Below are 20,956 nucleotides of genomic sequence, written 5' to 3'. Positions count from 1 at the left end.
CACAGATGCAGTAAAAACTGCTGCCATCTGGTTTATAAGTGAAATTACTTAATTTCATGTATAATTAGACGCATATACTTTTGCATGCAAAGGTTTCCTATTTTAAAGAAAATGCAAAATTAAGTATAATCTTCAATCCTTTGCAGCAGAAATCTATGCCATTCCTATCTCCATTCTTAAAATACAGCATCAGAAATAAAACTACAGGTTATTAAACAAAAGAATTTACAAGATTAGCCAAATACTTTCGCTGAATAACCTCATTGTTAATTACACTGATGTGGCAATAGGTTTCACTTAAAACACATACAAAAATGTGACATTTATGGTAAGGAATATCAAATACCAAAGGACGATGACCTAGACGTGAGCTTGGCAGTAGCATACATCTCCAAAGCAAATGCTCACAGGATACCTTCTCTGATCAGAAGTGCTGGAGTGACGTTTATTTTTATAGGCAGTTGCTAACACAATGACATACTGTAAAAGGTTCTCTTAAACATTAGAACCGAATTTAAAAAAGAAAACTGTAATGTACTAAATAAATTTTTTTGATAGATGCCAAATCAGAAGATGCCAAATCGGAAGATTTCCTAAAAGATTTTTTAAATCTTTTAATAAATTTTAGAAATCTTTTTCTAAATGATAGCAGATTATTCAGATAAGGAATAAAATCCTAAAATTTTACCATATGTAAAAATTAGGAAATCTTTCTGGTAGAGAAAAATAAATTAAAATACTATTTATAGAGAGAATAACAGTATTCATGTAACCTATTTACCTTTAAGAAAGATAATTTAAAACTGAATTCCTTGGTTACAGGTTATAAATACCCCAAATTAGCATGCCCCTCATTTTCCATTATTAACTATAATTGTTTAGTTTTTGGTTTCTGGCTTCAGCAATTGAATAAAAGATAGTGCCATTGATAGATGTGTGGAAGAATGAGTCGGTTCAGAGTGTACAGATCAGAAATTCACTTTTCAACATGTTAAGCTTGAGGTTTCTACGAGGTAGGAAAGGAGAGATATCAGAAAGGCATCTGGATGTGTGCATATGGGGGGAAGAGGCAGGAATGCGTGAGTGAGAGTCCCAGCAGGGGGAGTTAGTATTAAGGACCTGGGGTCAGATGCCTGGGTTGCAATCCTCGCTCTGTTGCTTAGTAGCCGTTGACCTTAACGAGCGATCTAACTCTGTGCCTCAGTTTCTTTATAGCTAAAATAGGATAATAAATAGGTTGATGGGAGAAATAAATAACATACATTAAAAACTCAGAATTGTGCTCATTAAATGCTCAATAAGTTTTGACCATTATTATTCTCATCAGTAACAGCAGCCGTTACAGGTAATATTTAGTCTTTGGAGGGAGAGAGAGTCTAAGAGAGAAGAGACAGGAGGTCCCAAGTACAAGCCTTGACAGACCCCAATATTAGAAGTCAGGAAAACTAAAATATTCCTGCCTGTGAGGTAGGAAAAGTACACCGGGAAGGTGTCCTGGAAGCCACGAAGGAGTCGCTGCTTGGTGACAGACTGTCATCCAGCTCGTTAGGGGAGTGTAGCAATGAGGGTTCCTAATGCTGCTGGCTCCCCACACTGAGGTCCAGTTAAATACTCAGAGGAAGTAAAAAGCAATACTACATATTACGGAGACACGCATACGGAAATCCACACAGCGCGAGGAGGACACATACAGACTCATTAGGTTTGCCCCCGGTGGGGGACGGAGGGAGAAGCGTGTCCTGATTAAACAAAACATCACGTGCAGCTATACATTTTTCATTCTCAGAAAATGATCTTAAGCAAATATGACAAAATATTAACACCTGTTAATGATGGATGACATGTACATGGGTGTAATATTATTCACTAGTACTTTTTATAATTTAAATTTATTCAAGGCACAAATAGTGATATAAACATGTATCTGGTGGCTACTACTACGCAGCCCTCAGAAGTACTAATATGAAAAAGATGACACCACCAAAGGCTGGCGAGGCTGCAGAGCTCCGGGAACGCTGCTGCAACGTTAGAAGCACTGAACCTGGTGCAGCCACTATGGACAATGGTCTGGCAGCTTCTGATAGAACTAAACACACACGTACCCCACGAGCCAGCACTCTACGCACAAGTACTAATCCAGGAGAAACGAATATGCGTCCACAGAAAGACTAGAATAAGAGTATCGGTAGAACCTTTATTCACAATAGCCCATAACTAGAAACGGCCCCGATGTCCAGCCATGAGAGTAGCTAAACGGACTGCATATCCATGCAATGAAATGTTCGTGAGCAAGAAGAAAGAACCCACTGACACCGGCAGCACCGCGGCGGCTCAGGTGTTCTCCCAACGTTACGCTGAGCGAGAGAAACGTACATGAAAGAGTGCATTCTCTAGAAGTGTACTTCTATGAAGACCGACGGTAGGAAAACACCTCTATGGCAGGAGAATCAGAACAGCGGTCGTCAGAGAAGGGAGTGTGAGGACGGACAGGAAGGTGATGGGAGGGCACCAGGGAGACGGTGACGGTCCCCATCCTGACGGGGTTTGGGTGACACGGGGGGATGCGCTTGTCAAAATGCAGTGGAAGGTTTCCTTAGGATACGTGTATTTTATTGTAAGTGAATTTTGCCTCACAAAGAAAAATAATCTGTAAGCAAATATTAAACTGCTTAATGATATGCGTGCTGGAGTATTAAGGGGATATCTGCAACTTACTTTGAGACACATTAAAAACGAATGGATTAATGGACAGATGGATCAATATGTGATCAAACAAGTACAGTGGAAGGTTAATGGCAGAATCTAGGTGGCAGGTATATAGGTGTTATTGTAAAATTCTTCCAAATTTTCTGATGTTGGAAAATTTTCATAATGAGATGTTGAAAACAGCTAGTTAAAACAGCTAGCTATGTAACACACACACATCATACATGGCACGGATCATTACATATTGGTCTACTTTATGCTTTATGAAGCGTAGTGATTTTAAAGAGGAGCTTAGGAGCATATATTAAATTTCTGGGACCATCATGTAAGAGATCATGCCTAAATTCTAAATGTACTTCCTGATTTACAAATAGGAGACCATACTGCGTGTACGACTGGCTTCTAGAAACAGCCCAATGCCTCTTCTATGACCCAGTCGCACCCAGCTCACTCTACTCCCAAAAGGAGACATGGCAGCGTCCTACTCACTCATAAGGAGAGTGAGTGGCCATCTCAAAGGGGAGAGAAGCCACCATGCACGCGGAACAGTCTTCCTTCCCTGAAGCGATGACGTAAAGCAGGCCCCTCCCCATCCCCGTGCCACTGCACCCCCACCAGCTGGCGTGGGCAGCCCAAGGTGGGCACAAGTCTGTTCTCTCTCACAGATGCCTGGCTTCTTGCTCAGGGGCTGCCGGGTACACATCAGACCAGCTGGCCTCCAAGTGGAGGTTTAAATTGGGAGGAGAACGTGAGGCATCGGCCTCTGGCGCAGTGAAAGGAATCCAGGGTTCACCCTAATTACTGCCCCACTCACTGCAGTGGGGTTCAGTCAGAGCTCCTGCCAGAGGAAAGCGTTTCTCCCATCCTGTGGGAGAGCTCTGCCCTCACGCCCATGTCTGTGTGTGCTGGGCACCCACCACTCAGCGGCCCGAGGAGGAAGGCCGCAGTATAGGGAGTGGTGCCCCGATCACGACACCCAGTGACAGCATCCTAGTAGCAGGGACTTGAAATATGCACCACTTGCTGTCCTTTCTCCCATGTAACCGTATATTGAGTGCATCTTCCCAAGTGGAAACATACAGATGTACCTGCTCATGCTTTGCAAGCGTGCTAACTGGGGCAGGAATGTACAAGCATTTGGCCCAGAGTCTTAAAGTACAAGCAGGGAGACCCAGAACCTCAGACTCTAGTTTCTTCCTCCACCAGAATACCTGGGTCTTAGGACCCTGAACAGGGCCTAAGGACCTCGCAAGAGGGCTTGGTATTTGTCACTACATGACATTCCGTATTTTCTATATATGTGCATTGCTACAACTGGCCAAAAAGTGACCCAGCCCATCAGTGTTTGGTCTACAGGAAGCCAAAAAATCTAGCTTGTCAGATTTTCGTTTTCCTAATGAATTGAATGACTGCATGTATTTGCATTTTACACACACACACACACACACACACACACATACATATTCAGATTTCTGTTAACAATACAGAGTAATGTTGCAAGGAGGATTTCGGAAAAGTACAAAATGGCTGTCTTCTATCATCCTTACCTCGTTGGAAGGAATCGTGGCAAAGGGCGTGATGACAGCAGCCAGTGGGATCTGCGCCTGCTTGGCCATGTCTGACGTGCACGGGAAACAGTACGTCGTACAGCGAATGTACCGAGGGCTCGCGTTGCCTGGAACATTCAGAGGCACACTTAGAACCTGCTCTGAGGAGCCCTGCCCCAGGACACTCAGCATCCGTGAGGGTACCGCTGGGTAATGCATGCATTGCTTTATTTGTAACACTTCCTTCATGATGTCTAAAAACTAAAGGTAGTCTTGTACAATTCTACCATCTGTAATCTGAGCACACTGTAATTTCTTTCAAAATAAAACACTGAATTCTACTGCAAAAATATTAAAGAGATACTTTATTATTATTTTCCCTAAGCAGGTTATTAATATAGCCAACTCAGACTTGAGAGGTGTTTAGAGTAATGGAAGAAATAAAGCAACAGGCACAAAAACACAAAAGCATGCAATTTCTTCTCCCTCCCCTTCTCTCAGCACATGTGCTATGGGAAAGGTGAGCAGCTGTACACCATTTGCAAGTGATACTTTGTCAAATATGATTCCATTTGACTGTGCTTTTTCTCAACTTGAAAATTAAATTTAGAAATGAAAATTTTACATGTAAGAGAAACATTTTTTAAAACACGCTAATCTATTTTTAATATACATTAGGATTCCTCACCAAGTATCTTTATTTGCTAGCATACATGAGTATTAAAACAATACCCAAGGCGTGAAGAATGCTTTTGAATCACTAGAACAACTTATCTAAAATAACTTTTGAAATTAAATGATAATTAATGACTATAATACTATATTATGATCACAAGAGCGTAATCATCAAACAGATATTTATTGAGTGTCTACTAAGTTTTAGACACGTCCTTGGCACCTCCCTGCACAGCTTATATTCTGCGGAGGACACAGATAATAAACATAAAACCTAATAAATTAGTGAGAAAACAGATGACATTGGAAGATGACAAATGCAGTTTTTAGTAGTCTCAGAGGAGGCCTTAATGAAAAGGTATCATTTGAGCCAAGGCTCCAGGAGGCAAGGGGTTGCCCAGGCAGGCACCTCACGGAGGACGGTGGGCAGCACCAAGGGGCAGAGGCCACAGCACAACTTCCTGGGCCTGGGGGGAAGCTGATGCGCAGGCAGGTGTGCAAGGCCCGAAGCCCCTCTGCCTCACCTGTGGCCTCCCATTAGGGCAGCACTGAGGGTAGAAGAACACACGGGGCCCCCAACTAGCACCTGGCTGGCCCCACAGCTCTGCGATGACACTGACGTTATTCTTCTAGGATTGAGTACGTGACCCACTCAAATAGAATATTCAGAATCTGAGATGCTAGATCTTAGCGGGAAGTAGTTTAACTTGCCATAAACAACAGAAAGATCAACTCCACACAAGGCTTGACAGGTATATGACATTGACAGCAGACGTGGACAGAGTCAGGAATAGAGCTCAGCCTCTCCTCATCCTAGCGGGAAAGTGGGAAAACAGACCCAAAATGTTAAAGGACCTGCTGAAGAGGTTGCTGGGGCCAGAAGCAGGCCTGCTGACTTCTTCAGGACTCAGTTTCCCCTGCTGTGCTCATCCCACCCTGCCAGGTCTCTACCTAGTAAATTAAACCAAAGTAGGGTCTGGACCAATTTCAACCATAAACTAAAATAAAGAATTTTAAAAGCTGGTATGTTGCACTGAATCTCGCCGGAAACTCTCTAGATTTGTCTAAGCAGAGAACAGAATTCGGTTGATAGTTCCTTCTCTGTACTTGAATGACTGATGACAAACTGGTCCCTTTATCAACTATAAAGAGGTCCCCATTAGTGGCAGCGTTACTGAAGGGTATCAGTGCACAAGCATAAAAATAATGGTGTGAAATTTTAAAACCTCAATCAGAAAATATTACTGGAAACAAATACCTTGGTCTTGCACCACGTAGTCTGTAGTAACCAGGGGAGGGACCTGGCCTCTGGTGCTGGTGACATACACTTGTCCCCCTCTGGTGGCTCTGTCATTCTCAATCACTTGGATCTGATCAGTGAAATAGTGAGAGCAAGTCGAAGTTAGTTAAGACTTTTCTCCACATCCCCTCCCTCCCTTTCATTATTCACACACAGAAATAGGCCTTTTCTGAACTGGTCAGCTCATTGCAGATCAAATTCTCATCGACAACCTACTGTATCTTCAGTTCCACCTCTGTTTACCTTCACACGTATACAGCTTCAGAAATCTACTCTTAATACTCTGAGCTATGCCCTTGACCCTGCGGAGGTCAATTGCTTATTGGGACCACAGATAAGCATTTAAAAAATAAAATAAAAGATTCTGGTAGAAAAGAAATTCAAAATAACCTTTTAAAGATTATATTTTTTGCAGTTAAAGAAAACTCTAAAAAGCTAAAAATGATTAAACTCAGAAGAACTGATTTACAATGTATAACGCAAAGAAGCCTTAACTTCTGGCTTCAAATCCTGCTGGTCTTTGGCTCGCCCACCACACCTTTGCTTCCTGAGACAAACGGCGGAGACAAACAACAGCTTTAGTCTCATCTGTGTTTTACGGTAGTTATGTTTGGAGCACATTCTAGAATTTAATTAGAATTAATTTAATCAATTAATTTTTTGCAGGATACAGAAATCAAAAGGAACACAAGTCCCTAAGTTGGGTTGTTTAGTTGGAAACATCTTATATTTCTCTCCTAACACATTTATTGATAAAAAATAAAGAGACAAAAAATTGTCTTTCTGTTGTAATTGTATCGGGCCTGGAAATTATGAGCAAAATCTAGTAGTATGGAGTTAGCAAGAAAACGAGAGTGAATCTTAGTAATTCTCTTCCTCTCTCCCTGCCCTCCTTCTTTCTTCATGGGATAAAAGAGACTAGGGGGTGGGGGTGGGAAAAGAAGGGAGTAAAAAGTGGGAAAAAAGGAGAAATGAACAAATGCCAAACTGGAATATGTAGCTTTGGAGGATATGTAGTTTTTATATTCCATAATAATAAACTGTCTTCCACCACACTCTGCAATGTAGAGTTTTCCCTCCCATCTCATTCCATCCAGGCCCTGCTGGCACTGATATCACTGGTTCTATGGCATATCAGAGACCGATTTAGCCTGCCTTTAAATCTATGTTTCTATCTTTCTGATTTCATAGGATTTGAATTCTAATTAAATTCAAGATCTAGGATATGCTCCAAACATAACTCCTGTTCTCCCTTGGTCATAAAAATAACACATCCCCAAAGGGGTGCCCCTTCACCCTGAATTCCGGAGTGATAAGGGCATAAGCCAAACTGCAGCTACTATAGCCTACAGGTAACTGAGATGAGAAATAAATCTTTGCAGTTGTAAGCAAAGTTGGGGATTGTATGTTACACAGAATAATCTAATGAAAGCTCACTGATACAGATCCTAGAGTAACCCCCAAAGAATATCACTGCGGTGGAGAAGAATTATGTTGTAGTTCTAATTTTATATGAAAAAGTCTTGTTCTTTTTTAGTATGCAAAATGGAATCTACTTTGTACTTTCATTCTGCATGGAGATCTTACCCGTATTGAAAGGGGTCCTTTAGTTATTTAAAATACATGTATAAATACCTGGACTCACTGCCAATATGCACCAGTATAAACACCTATAGATGCTGCCAGGTTTGCAGAATGTTAGAGACAAGCTGCACAGGCTGTTTCTCTCACTGAGACCCTCATCTGCTGTAACCTGACCCCCCACCCCACACACACATACAAGGAAGGAGGCCTTCTCTCTATGTGATGGGTATTGTGCTGCCACCACAAAGGACAGGATAGATGCTAGCAAACCAAGCATGGCTGAGAACAGTGAGCACAGAATGGTCCTTTGTCAGGGGAGACTGCAGAGAGAGAAGGGCACTTACTGGGCTGGGGATTGAGTCGGGGTCCAGCTTCTTCTGGGGCGGAGGTGGGCCCGCCATCTGTGCAGGGCCTCCAGGAAAGCCTCCTGGGTATGAGAGCTGAGCGCCTGGCATCTGGGCACCATAGTTGGCTGCTTGGAAAACATGTTACAAAGAAATGACTATAACCCGAATCCCAGGTGTGGTGCTCTGGGACAATATCATGCTGTTCAGCCAAGCATGTTGCGTTTTTCATCCCTTTAAATGAGGCGGGGAGTTAAGTGTGACTATCTGTGGTTGCCACCCTTTCTTAAAAGTAAGTGACAGATGCCTACGAACATAGGAATAGAGCCGATTCCCAAGTCAGGGCAGCCCTAGGAAACCCCAGGCCGTCCCTGAGCCCTGCCCACCTCACCTGGCTGTGGAGCATAGCCAGTGCCCAGGGTTTGTCCTGGAAGCGGCGGGGGCTGGAACTGGGCATTCGGATGAGCAGGCCCAGGGAACCCGTCCTGCCTGTGCGCTGACGGAGGCAAGGGTGGCGCGCCAGGGCCATTTAGTGCCGTGGGTGGAGGCGGGAGAACCTGAGATCCAGGCTGCAAAATGGCCGGCTGTGGAGGTCGTGGAGGACCCGGGAACGAGGGCGCCGACAGAGGACCGGGGGGGCCTTGGCCGGGGGGCGCCATGCCCGAACCTGTGTGAGAAAGGAGAGCAGCCCACCTAAACACCGCATCTCTCAGCTCTCCAACTTCCCCATAGGACAGACAGGGACACCTGTTCTGAGACAAAGCAAGAAGGCGCCTACAATTTTTTTTTTTTTTTTTTTTGCCACAAGATAAAACTCTTATTCAGAAAGTGACACAAACGCTATTTGGGGCATTTTCTACACCTGAAAAACTTTTAAAGGGTAAAAGCAACACGTATAATTTTAGTCAGAAAATTAGCAGTACAGACTTTAACTTAGTTTCATTAACTTTGCGTGATACATGCCATCAACTAAGCAATTGTATCTGTACAAAATCTAGAAAGTCACATAAAAGAAAATGTTATTATGTACCTTCAACGAGTTATTTGCATCTTGTGCTTGACTGAATCAAATGGATTTCAGAACTAGATCGAAATAACCAGAGAGAAGGGATGAGCCACCAACATGCTTTCCAATGATATTGGAAAGAGCTGGAAAGCCAGATTACTTTTTCCTTTCTCTGACTATGTGAAATTGAGTTGCTTCGTTGGAGACTTACCCATTTGGGAATGGATAAAAGATAGAAAATATTCTGAGGGTTTTTCACTGATACTTTGAAAAAGCGAACTCTGAGTAGTGGAAACATTCCTCATGGAAACAGATGGCCGACTACTCTGTTATAACAGTGGAGAGTCCTCTGGCCCCGAGAACAGCCAGCCTTTCTATTGATGGAGGTCTCAGTACTGTAACTATTTTCTCTCCTATTATTCCCTTTGCTGCCTCACTGCATCTGAGCGCCCATTCTTCCCATGATCTGAATGCACAATCAAAAGGCACTGTGAAATAATATTATACTTTTTATTTTAAGGCCCCCTAATAAACAACCCAAAGTTAAAACCACTCTTATATTTCTTAAAGTAATTTCACTGTTCTAATGTTTATTTGTGACATCTACATTGTTTTTTTTATTTTCTTATATTGAATGTAAGCTATTCTGAGGGTCTTGAAATAAATGGCAGCACGATCAGGGGAAAAAAATAATTACCACCATATACAATACAGATAATTTATATAAAAAGTCCCCCAAATGGTTTCACTATGGTGTGCCAGAGTTATGGCGGTTTAAAGAAGGAAAACCTTTCTCATTAAAGCACTCAGGACGCAAGGCTGTGCGTGAACAAACTGTTACCGCCAGTGCTGATGTGCATGGCGTTGAGCTGACCGCCCAGCTGGGAGATGGATGAAGTGGATGCAGGGCTGGGGTAAGCCGACTGTGCAGCAGATGCATATGGTGAATAGGAGGGTGCCACGCTGTTGACAGGTGGAGGACCTGGAAATCTAAGAGAGAAAAAAGGATGTTAGACGATACTGTTGAGTTTCATATGCAAAAGGTGTAGAGCAAACGTCAGTAACTTGTGAAACTAAATAAGCCCATCCAGTGTACAAGAAGGAAATGACTGATAAGTTTTTAATTAATCTCAATATGAACTCAAAGTGAATCATGCAGCAGCATCCCATATCTACACTCACAGGCTGAACACGTCAAGATACATGAGGGGAAAAATCAATCCCAATGTAAACACAGCAGCAGCTTTGGAAGTCAATTTGGGAAGCCGACCCACTACAGCCTTATCTGTACTCAGGTTACTGGTCAACAGTACAGAAATGAAGAAAACTAACATGCTTGTGGTTGCATCTTTATGATCATTCTCCTTAAATCATACCCAGCTTTCCAGAGAAAATGTCACCTGCAATGTAATTTCAGTAAGCAGGACGTTATCTACAAAACAGTACCTGAAAGCAAATGACTCAGTGAAAAGTTTTGAAATCACCCATTTTTTAACCTAAAAATTTCATCATGCTTTACCGTTCATTTAGTTAGAACTTAGTGTATGTTTATTTTTCCTTGTTTTGCATGAAACAGTGACCGCCACCCGAACTACATTCCTGTTATGGTCCATCTGCCTTCCCGTGGAGTCACATTATGGCTCTTACCAATTTTAAATAAGAATTAAAATTTCCCAGTGGCATACTGTGATTTCAATTTCTCTTTAAACCAGAAATGATTTCCCGAGTGGCCTGTGCTCTTGCCTTCCATCCTTCACTGCCACTTGAGAGGTTAGTTAATAATATTTTAATAACATTTTTTAAATATAAAATTGTATGAACCATATATTACATAGACGGTAGAAACAGGATGAAATATGTTTCAAATAAAAGTTACGACACAAGCAGCCACAAGTATTTTTTTAACTTAACAAAAGGTTAAAGATTTAAAATATAAAATAAGAGAATGTACAAACACCAGTCATTACTTTTTGACCCATAAATGCCAACTTTTTTCATTCATTGCTTAATATAAATCCTAGGAATTAGGCTTCAGAAATACACACACAAAAAATTTTCTGAACAACATGAATGTTCTAAGTCTTCAATAGATTTGGATTTTAAAAGCAATATTACCAAAAATGAAAATAAAATTAATATTAAAAGGCTAACAAAAGGTTTCATATAAAGAAGAAATTAACAGAACATTTAAAACATACAAAGTGGCTTAATACTTTCCAGTTTCATTACTTTACTAAATTAGTTTATCCGAGGTCACACAGCATGTGGGTGTCACCATTAGGTCCTTTGACACCTAACCTGGAGACCCGATGCACGACCGCAGGCAAAGCACCTGGTCTCCTGAGCTCCCAGCCTTCCAACTGTAAGAATGAGCAGAAGGAACAGAATGGCCCCTTCCTCTGCTATAAATACAATGTGATTAAAAGTACGAGTCACACAGATCTCTATATTTCTCATGTTGATTACTTCATTTAACAGGTTTCTGGGGTAAGAAACATTCTCTTATGTGTTTTAATTCGCCATTTCATTGAATGTCAGGCAAAGGCAGAATCATCATCAAAAAGAACAGTCAATACAGTATTATCTCAAGAGGATTCTGAAAACATGACAATTTAGCCTCAGTTGGTTCCTAGACCTCTGGAGAGCTAACTCAGCTGTCTGGGGCCTGCTCAACTACAAACACTTCTCATGTTCAAGTTTGCCACAAGTTGCTCAAGAAGTGAGCTGTGTGCTCACATTTGTAAGAGTGTGGATATGGTGCCAAGTTTTTCACGGTTTGATTGAAACAAAGAGCTGTGCCAAATCCAGTCATTCATCACTTTCCACACAAAAAACAAAAAACAAAAAAAAAACCCGCCACTATTTCTCTTATTTTTCTTGTTCCCTCCTTTGCTACTGCAACCAATTCTTCATCAGCAGATTTACCCCAGCAGCTTTAATCCGGGAAGATGAGTCTCCTTTCCTCCTCTACCTCCAATGGCTATTTCTTGGTCAAAATATGTCACTTACAGTTGACTTTTCTCCTTATAATTAGCAAATAGATATTTAGGTGATAGATTTTATTTAGATTAATCCTGCCCAGCAGTAAACCCTCTGTAAAGAACTTTAGTGCCATTTACAAGTTTAAGACATTTATTCTGCTCAGCCAAGATCTAAAAGACAACCGTCTAGGTGTCATGCAATTTCTCAGCTCCCGCTCCCCGCACAAGAATGCAGGATACAGTGAAGACAAAAAGGAACAAAATAGAGCCATAGATAGGGGAGCCATACCACTATATTCTCACTGGTGGCTGGTAGACACACAAAAGCAAACATCTGCCAGTACCCCAACGAGGGGTCTTTCTGCACCCCAGTCTCGCTGGCGGGTCGGGCGAGACACAGGAAGTAGGATCCACACAATCTGCAATCTGCCATCCCCGCTTGCTAACCACACTTGCTAGCCACAATCTGCTGTCCGCTTCTCTGCCAACCAACAACCCCACTTGCTAGCATAGCCATGGCAGTTATATCAGAGGCCAATGGCTAACTGGTTACAGCTGATGGCCATATATTACCCAAGCCAGCACCTTTCCACGTGAGGCCGAGAGTCTGGAAACTGCTCTCCTGGCTCTGTCCCCACACTAGGTATGATTTTAAATTTTATGAAATATTACTTTTGAAATAGCAGTATTTTAAAAATAAAAATCATACATGTTAAATTTCAATCAACATAATGACTGAATTATGTTTTGTTGTTATTTGACCGCTTAGTGAAAATTAAGATACGTCTTTGATGGGCTCTCTAATGGTACAAGCAACTCCCACCAAGCACTGTAATCATCAAAGGTTGTGGGCACCTGTGCACTCCGACCGGTCATCAGACGGCATGATCCACCTGTCCATCACTGCGCCCTTCAGCCTTGGCGTTGAACCACGAACGCAGAAGTATGTCCCATGAGGGCAAGGCCACCTGGCAACCGCCGAGGCTTAGGGTGACTGCTAGACTTCCCCCAGCCGTCTTCATTTTTAACCCCATTTCCAACCTATCAATCACGGTTGAAGTTGAAGCAAGTGAGTCGTGGAGGAAAGGGGGCAGAATGTGTGGGTTCTTCGCTGGGCATGACGGGAAGAGCAGACCCATAACCGGCGCCGCCATGACTAGATGGGCGGGGCCAGCAGGAGTGGCAAGCTACAGAGGCCAGTGCTGCATCCCGCAGCCAGGGAATACACAAACTGCCAACTGCTAAGGTGGACCGGGCCTTGCCTGGGCACTAGTCGGCATCCTCATGGCTGGATGCCGCGCTAAGCTCACCAGCACACACTAGGGTCTGTCTGATGGCAAAGCCCCCAGATGGCTGAGTCCTAAGGAACCTAATTCAAGTGAAACAAATGGACACAAGGCAAAGACCAGTCCAACCCAGGCTCATGCGTAGTAATGAACCAAACCTTTTCTTACTTCAAAGCAGCTGTTTGATTTTTGCATTTCTTCTGAAAAAAAAGAAATGAGATACTTGGTGGTTCACAACAACGAATTGCTCCAGAACTTCTGCCCTCTACTCTGGACTAGGAATTCTATTTCCTCAACTTACGAGTGAGGAAAACGAGACCTAGAGGCCCAGTAACGACACCAGCACCCAGAAGAGGCTTCTTGGATCCCAGTCTTTCTGTTCCCCCGCCCTCGCCCCACCAGCACCATCGGGCGGGGCAGGCAGTAGGGACCTGGGTCAGGCCCTTTGACTTCTCACTGCTGCTTCTTCAAACCGCAGTCACATGTAAACCAAATTACTTAGACCTGTCCTCTGCTTCCTGCATTTACCTCCACATGCATTTCACAGCTACCATGTCAACAGCAAATGTTATCAAGACACAGAAGAGCCGGGAACTGTCAAGCCCACAGACACCCCATAAGGGGATCAATGCGATGATCTTTCAAACTCCAGAGGGAATTTGCCACTAGCAGGGACTATAGGCTCCTTGAAAGGTGACTAAATGGCTTCACCATCAACAGGGTCCAGATTCATACTGAAGGGTTCCTCCCTCCCAAACCTCAACCTTGCAGCCTGACCACCTGGGAAAGGAATCTGGAAAGCAACAGCCTCTAGATGATCCTTGGAGAAATTCCAGCGTGAATACTATCTACTCACAGCAACACCTCCCAGGACAAACAATAGCGGGGTTTCCAGCAGGGATGGTATGGCTCAGGCTCCCTGCTCAGAAGACGGTCCCGAGTGGGTTGTAGGGTGTGGGGGCAGAGCCCCAGAAAGAAGTTTCCAGGCTCTCGGCCTCACATAGACAGGTGCTGGCTCAGGTAGTAAATGGCCATCAACTGTGATTGCATGGCCATCAGCTGTGGCTGGTTGGCCGTCAGCTGTAACCAGTGAGCCATTGGCCACTAATATAACTGCTGTGGCTACGCTAGCAGAAGGAGAAGAATGGGGGCTAGCAAGGAGATGGCGGCTGAGCGTGCAAGCGGAGCAATGAGGGTTGAGAATTGTATGGCTCCTGCTTCCTGTTTCTCCAACCCAGCCACCAGCGAGAGTATAGTGGTATGACTCCCCCATCTATGGCTCCATGGGTGTTCCTGTTTGGCCTCACCATATCCTGCGTTCTTGTGTGGGGAGCGGGAGCAGAGACGCCGCAGGCCTCCCCGCACGACATCAGGCTCTGAGGATCCCATACGTCTCCTACTTTGGCTTCTCCAGGCCTGCCTCCAACTCTCCCTTCATGTATTATATCACAAACAGAAGATGTCCTTTCTGTGTCGTTCTTACTATCACCCAGCCTTTCAAGAGTCCCTCCCTGGTAGCGGTGCCTTCCACACCAAATCCAGTCTCTCCCATGGGCCACAATCTGATTTAATTTTCAAAATATTTATCCAAGCACCTACTGGCACTGAGCTCAGTTCTGTGAAGGAATCAAGAGAATAAGGGATTTAAAGTTGTTTTGGGGAATACAGGATGTATAGACATCTGAAGATATGAGAGATTAATTCAAAACTCTAAAATAAGAATATAATCAAAACCTAAAATGTATCGACACCATAATTTTTATATATTTGTTAATATGTACTGGTATTGTTTATTTTCCTCCTAACTTTTCTAAACACTTTGTATCACAGGGCAGTGTTCTAGCACATCCTTTCAAGGACATGGGCAGGTCAAGAGGTCAAACTTTCAATCAACAAACACACAAGTTCAGAAGGCACTTGTGGGACAATTTTAGCAGAATATACAAATGGAAGCTGGAATCAACCTCGCTCACCTTTGGGGAGAATGACCCTGGGCATGAGCTCCGTTCTGGCCAAACTGGTGGGGTCCAGGAGGTGGAGGGCCCTGTGGCAACATCCCCCCGGGTGCAGCAGCCCCCAAAGGCCCTGCCGGCTTCATCACACCTGTAACGGAAGGCAGGGGTTTAGAAGAGGATGGAGTGCTAAGAGACAGGATGCAAAGACTCAGGTTAAAAATGCAAACTCCGAGGGGAGGAGGAGAAGAAATGGGTTAGAACAGTTTTTCCTTTAAACCATCACAGGCCCAGCCATGCCAGGTTCTGGCATAGTCATTTGACCATCGTAACAATAGAGAGCATTTTCACACTAAACAGAAACTGAAACAGAAGAAATCACCTTTCCTTTTGGTAGAGACACCTTAACAGAACACACGATCACACAAAGATGCTAGAACACACAATGGAAGATGCCAGGTGGATGAGAGAAAATAAATCGGGAAAAACAAAACAGCATAAGGCTTAAAGCATCCTGAGTCTATGGGGGAAAAAAAGAAAAAGACAAGACCTCTGGAAATGCCTTTGAATTATAGCACGAGGAAAGCAAATGGAGGGGAGCACCTGTTTCTTCAACAAATCCCGCCCTTGGAGTTACTCATTTCTCCAGGAACCCACACACTTGGATGACAAACAGTTGCGGGGCTGCAAGGTCCTCACGGCTGCTCACACAACACAGGGGGTCATATGTGAGGGCCCGCTGCTCCAGGTGGCGACTGCGTTTTCATGTACAAGCAGCTCTTCTCGAACAGAGATCTTCAGTGGCTTCTCTTGAGCCCTGTTCTCAGATATTTTTCTCTATTCTTCTACAGAAAGTGTGACATCGGAGAAAACATCAGGGGGCCTGGGTTTGAGTAGTTCAAGGCTGCACCAGGCCTTTTCCGAGCAGATGTACGGTGCTGGGCAAGAAGTTTATCTTTGAGGACGCAGTTTCCCCTCACTGCAAAGGAGAGGCTTACACTAGAGTACCTGGGACACCCTCCCAGACTTTTACAAAGAAAAAAAAGAAGAAGTACATTTGTTCTGTTGCTCTCTGCACTGCCGTCCCTTTTTCCCTGCAGCTGGCTGCATTTACTGTCGCTCCCACCCTCCTCTCTGGCCCTGTCATCAGTGACCTCCTCTCTGCCTTCTGAGGATGCCTACACCAGACCTCGTAATGGCACTTCAGACGTAGCATCTCCTTTCTTCTATCTTCCTGGAGAACATTCATCCCCCAGATAGCAAGGGAATTGACTGGGTGACCTTGCAGCCGCCCAGAGAGAGTCTCTTATATAGTAATACTGTCCAGAAATGCTTTCAGATGCTTGGATAATCTGGAAGGAAATACAGCTAATGAAGGGACAGTATTCATGAATAATACCAAATTTTTTACGGAAAGGTTCCTTTCTTAAAATAGGATTCCTCAAACTTAAGATAAATTTTATATTAACTTTACAGTCACAGTTTTACTTAACAATTTTTCATATACTTAGAATGAAAGCAAAAAATATTATTCTTAAAACACTTTTATAGAAAGTTCTACATTTTTATATAAAGTTCTAAATCCCAAACCCAGAAAAATAGAAAAAATCATGAGGCTTGCAGTCACACAGACGGGTCTGAATCCCTTCCCACCATTTAGCAGCTGTGACCCTGACAACATAGTTTAATCTTCAAAACCTAGATGTTTACCACTGTCATGGCGGTAATGCCCGTCTCTGAGGACTGTTCTGAGAAGTAAATGAGGCAACAGGTACGAGAGCATCCAGAACAACACCTGGCACAGAAAGGAGATCACTCAGCAAATCCCACTTTCCTCTCCCCCAGCCACATCCCCTTCCCTCCTTTTTTCAGATTTATATTCTAGCAAAACATATATGCCATAATTACATGCACGCTTGTATTTTCATGTGTGAAACATTACTGTGATGAAAGTAGAAAATCCACAACACTAGCACTAAAATAGTAACTAATTATATGCACTACAAAAAACCAGGGACATTCTCATTTCTTAAGTCAGAAGGCAGACAGCAGTCCCACTACCAACTCTCACACAGTGTGTCTAGAGAAGCAGAAGCCCGTCCTCGGAGTTATTCTTGTCTGGTGTCCCCACGTGTGTGCACCATGCTCGTGTTAATAAACTTCTGTTTCTAGAAACAAAACCAAAACAAACAAGCAAACAAAGCCAGTTCTCTTCTACTCAAGCAGAACTGTTAGACACCGATTTTCCTACACTGCTCTTTCCCTTTTATTTTTGGAAATCAACTCTATAGCAACGATTCCACACACACTCAGTGTGCCTTTGAGGCACTGCGAGCTCGCACAGACAAGCGAATACACTGCGCGTGGTGAGTGTTCTCGGTACAGAGAGAGGGATGACCCAACTCTTCCAGAGGACCCGAGAGAAGTCCAGAGGAAGGACGAGCAGCGTCCTCAGTGGAGGCCAGGACAGGGACTCTGGCAGAAGGCAGGGCCCGAGCGGAGCTGAGAGGGCCTGGCCGCGGGCTCGGGGCAGCCGGGTGATGGGAAGAGCGGGGGCAGAGGTTGCCCAGCTTGGCTGGGGCCAGACTGCAAAGTCCTGAGAGCCATTTGGACTTTATCCCGGGGCAAAGGGATACAGTGTTATCTGAAAAGGCAGTCTTCCCCAGGCCACGTACTAGCATTTACAAGTGCTCAGAGATCATCGGGTTCTTCAGAGAGCGGTGTGAGGAGTGTACTAAGACAGGAAAGCCATGCCCTGAGGAAGAACCCATGACGCTTAGGCCAAAAGAAAACATCTGACATCACAAGTGGTCTTTCACAGAGGCAGGTATTGGCAACTAGCGGACTCAGTGCCCATCCCTCTTCCTCTCCAGCTGGCCCTCCTGGACGGGCCTGAGCAGGACACATGGAGCCCCCGTTTCCTAGTCTGCCTTACAAACGGGCTGCCCGTGTGCTCCAAATTCAGCACAGCTACACAGCTCAGGGGCCCCTGGCCCGGGGCAGAGATGTGGTTCTGGGGTAGGCAGGCAGTGGCCACTGATGGTCCAGTCCTGTGGGAGTAGGGGGGTGGCGGGGTGCATTTCTATGGCCGAGAGGCCCAAGCCTGGTTCTCTGGCTCTCTCCGATATTCACTTCCTGGTGCCCTTTAATAAATCCTTCCCCACTACAGTGGTTTCTGTTATCAGCAAAGAAGCCCTAAGCAAACATCACAGAGAAGCATACCTTGGATCTGGCCCCAAACCTGACAAACTAAAACCGAAATGAAAAAACACTTGTGGAAAAGTGTTTATCTAAAGTCCCTATTGGATGGACAGAATCAGGTTGGTAACAACCGCTGCTCCTAAGACACTGGGTGGTGGCACGTCACACACGCTCACCACTGACAGGTCCTCACCACCACCTCCCAGCCCCAACCCCCAGGACATCCACAGGCTTTGCCTGTCCAGATCAGGGCTGCTTCTGCCCCTGAAGGGACATTCAGCTATGCCTAGGGCTTCCGGTTGCCACATCTGGGGATTGGGGGTGTGGAGGGCAGGCCCTAGAATCTGATGGGTAGAGACCAAGATGCTTGTGTGGGGGCTGAAAAGAATTACTACTATCTTTCCTCTCAGCTGCTAAGTGCCCCCAGCTGGACTAATAATCAAATTAACAGAGACAGATTAACAGGAGAAAATCAAATGTTCAATATATGAACAGGAGAATTCACACAAGCAGGAAAACTCCAAAGGCAGTGAGGCAACGCTGTGTTTCTAAGACATTTTTGGACAAAGGAGAAAAGGGGGAAGGGGTATGAGATTTTGGAAGTGAGCACAGGCAACTTACAGGTAGTTAAGGAAGAGTCACAGGGACTTCAGGAATATCATGGCAGGAAACATTCTGCTGGGCAACCCAGAAACAGTGGGACACAGCAGGGATCCAGCTCACAGGTGCCTGCCCGGCCCTCTGAAACCTCTTATCTACCACACTTTATTCAAATTCAGCTCTGGCAGCACCCTAAGGTTTCCTTCCTAGAGCAGGTTTCTGTCTCAGTCTCTTGGGCAGGAACGTGGGGAGGAAGGGCCAAAGGTTCTTTCTGAGTCTTGTTTCTTAATAACCAGCTTAAAATCAATATCCCCAAAGGCAGCTTCATGGCACAATGTTGGTTCTCTTCACCGCTAAACGTCCTACACTATATAGCACAGCCTCCCACAGCAAACAATCAAGTGGCCCCGAATGTCACAAGTGCTGAGGAAGAGAAACGCTGCTCCTGAAAACAGTCTCCCCGCTGTGATCCCTTCTACACACTTTCTAATGTGGAGTGAGACTCTTTCTAAAACATACATGGGATCTGACCCTTCACAGCTTAAAATGCTTCAGTGGCACCACTGCCCTTAACGTAAACTGTACGTAAAGTCTGAAGATGGCCCCACTTCCACTCCAGGCCACCTCTCACTGCTCCAAACTGCACCCTGGCCATGCTGACACTCAGGCAGGTCCCCAGAAGTGCCCCCTCCCACCCACAAGCTGCCTCCCTACCTGACCAACTGTCATCTATTGTTCATTCCCTCCAGAAGGTTCCCTCCAGGCCTAAGTCCTGCTTCTCCACCACTCTCCACTTCCTAATGGCAGTGCTGCCCTATACTGTCATTGTCAACCTACTTACTGCGTGTCCCACTAGATGATTAAGTGCTGTAAGGATGGAGATTGGGTATATGTTACTCATTGCTATGTCGCCACCAGTATTTTCCTCACTTACTAAATTAGATTTGCTACAAACATCCCTCCAGCACAGGAGAAAGGCAGTGCTGGAGAGAGGACGGTGGTTAAGAGACCATTTCAGTAATCCAGGTGAGAGATGGACGACTGGAACAGGAAGAGTGACAGGAGGACAGAGAGAAGGAAGCAGGCAGAAAGACGTTTACAATTACCCAAAACAGTTTGGGACACTAATTGGATTGCAGAAGGTAAAGGGGAGAAATTTTTTTTTTTTTAAATACTGAAAGTTTCTAATTTGGATAATGGAATGAGTGCTGCTTCCAATGAGTGAGATACAGAATACCAGAAAAAAACGGGGGGCGGGGGGGGGTCATAAAAAGAAATCCTGAATTGCTTTGGACATGATAAGTTTGATGTGCCTAAAACAGGTGGGCAACTGAAAGCACGGTGTAGCGTGGTCAGACACGTGAGCTGGAGAAACAGATCTGAGACTAGCTCTTCATATGGAAAGACACAGTTCAGGGGGAAACCCATAGAGCGAGAGGAAAAGAGGATGAAGAAAGAACACAGAAGGGAAAACAGCAATGCTTAAGGGTCATGCAGAAGAAGGGGGGCTCCTTAGAAAGAGATGTCCAGAAAGCCACCAAGAAAAACAACAAAGGACGGTGTCACTGAAACCACAAGAGCAGAGGATTTTGAACAAACAAAAGTGGTAAACAGTGTCAGATTCGAAAGTGGATAGGACAGTGTCTACTGCATTCAGTAATGGGAGGCCACCAATGACCTGGTAGGAGAAGGGGACAGTGGATGGGGCCCAAGCTATGGAGACGACACTGAGCCACGGGGAACCAAGAGGCAAGGTGGGGGGTCCCGAAGTGAG

General features: G+C 44.6%; 1 protein-coding gene across 2 annotated transcripts in view; it reads right to left on the bottom strand.

Annotated features, from left to right (window-relative positions):
* SEC24D (SEC24 homolog D, COPII component) overlaps positions 1 to 20,956 on the bottom strand; it is a 76,973-nt gene that overhangs the window by 51,795 nt on the left and 4,222 nt on the right. Inside the window, exons 3-8 of one of the 2 annotated variants that reach the window (XM_019744507.3) lie at positions 15,403 to 15,532; positions 10,004 to 10,152; positions 8,548 to 8,823; positions 8,157 to 8,287; positions 6,187 to 6,298; positions 4,254 to 4,381 (exon numbers count right to left, since the gene is read on the bottom strand). In XM_019744507.3, the coding sequence (XP_019600066.2) occupies positions 4,254 to 4,381; positions 6,187 to 6,298; positions 8,157 to 8,287; positions 8,548 to 8,823; positions 10,004 to 10,152; positions 15,403 to 15,532 (926 nt within the window). The remainder of the gene's footprint in view (positions 1 to 4,253; positions 4,382 to 6,186; positions 6,299 to 8,156; positions 8,288 to 8,547; positions 8,824 to 10,003; positions 10,153 to 15,402; positions 15,533 to 20,956) is intronic. The other variant, XM_019744508.3, reaches the window with a different exon arrangement.

This window comes from Rhinolophus sinicus, chromosome 15, assembly GCF_057876585.1.
Source record: "Rhinolophus sinicus isolate RSI-liver-muscle chromosome 15, RSI-T2T, whole genome shotgun sequence".
Lineage (NCBI taxonomy): Eukaryota > Metazoa > Chordata > Mammalia > Chiroptera > Rhinolophidae > Rhinolophus > Rhinolophus sinicus.
The sequence above is the reverse complement of the archived record's forward strand: the minus strand, read 5'-3'. Positions and strand labels throughout refer to the sequence as shown.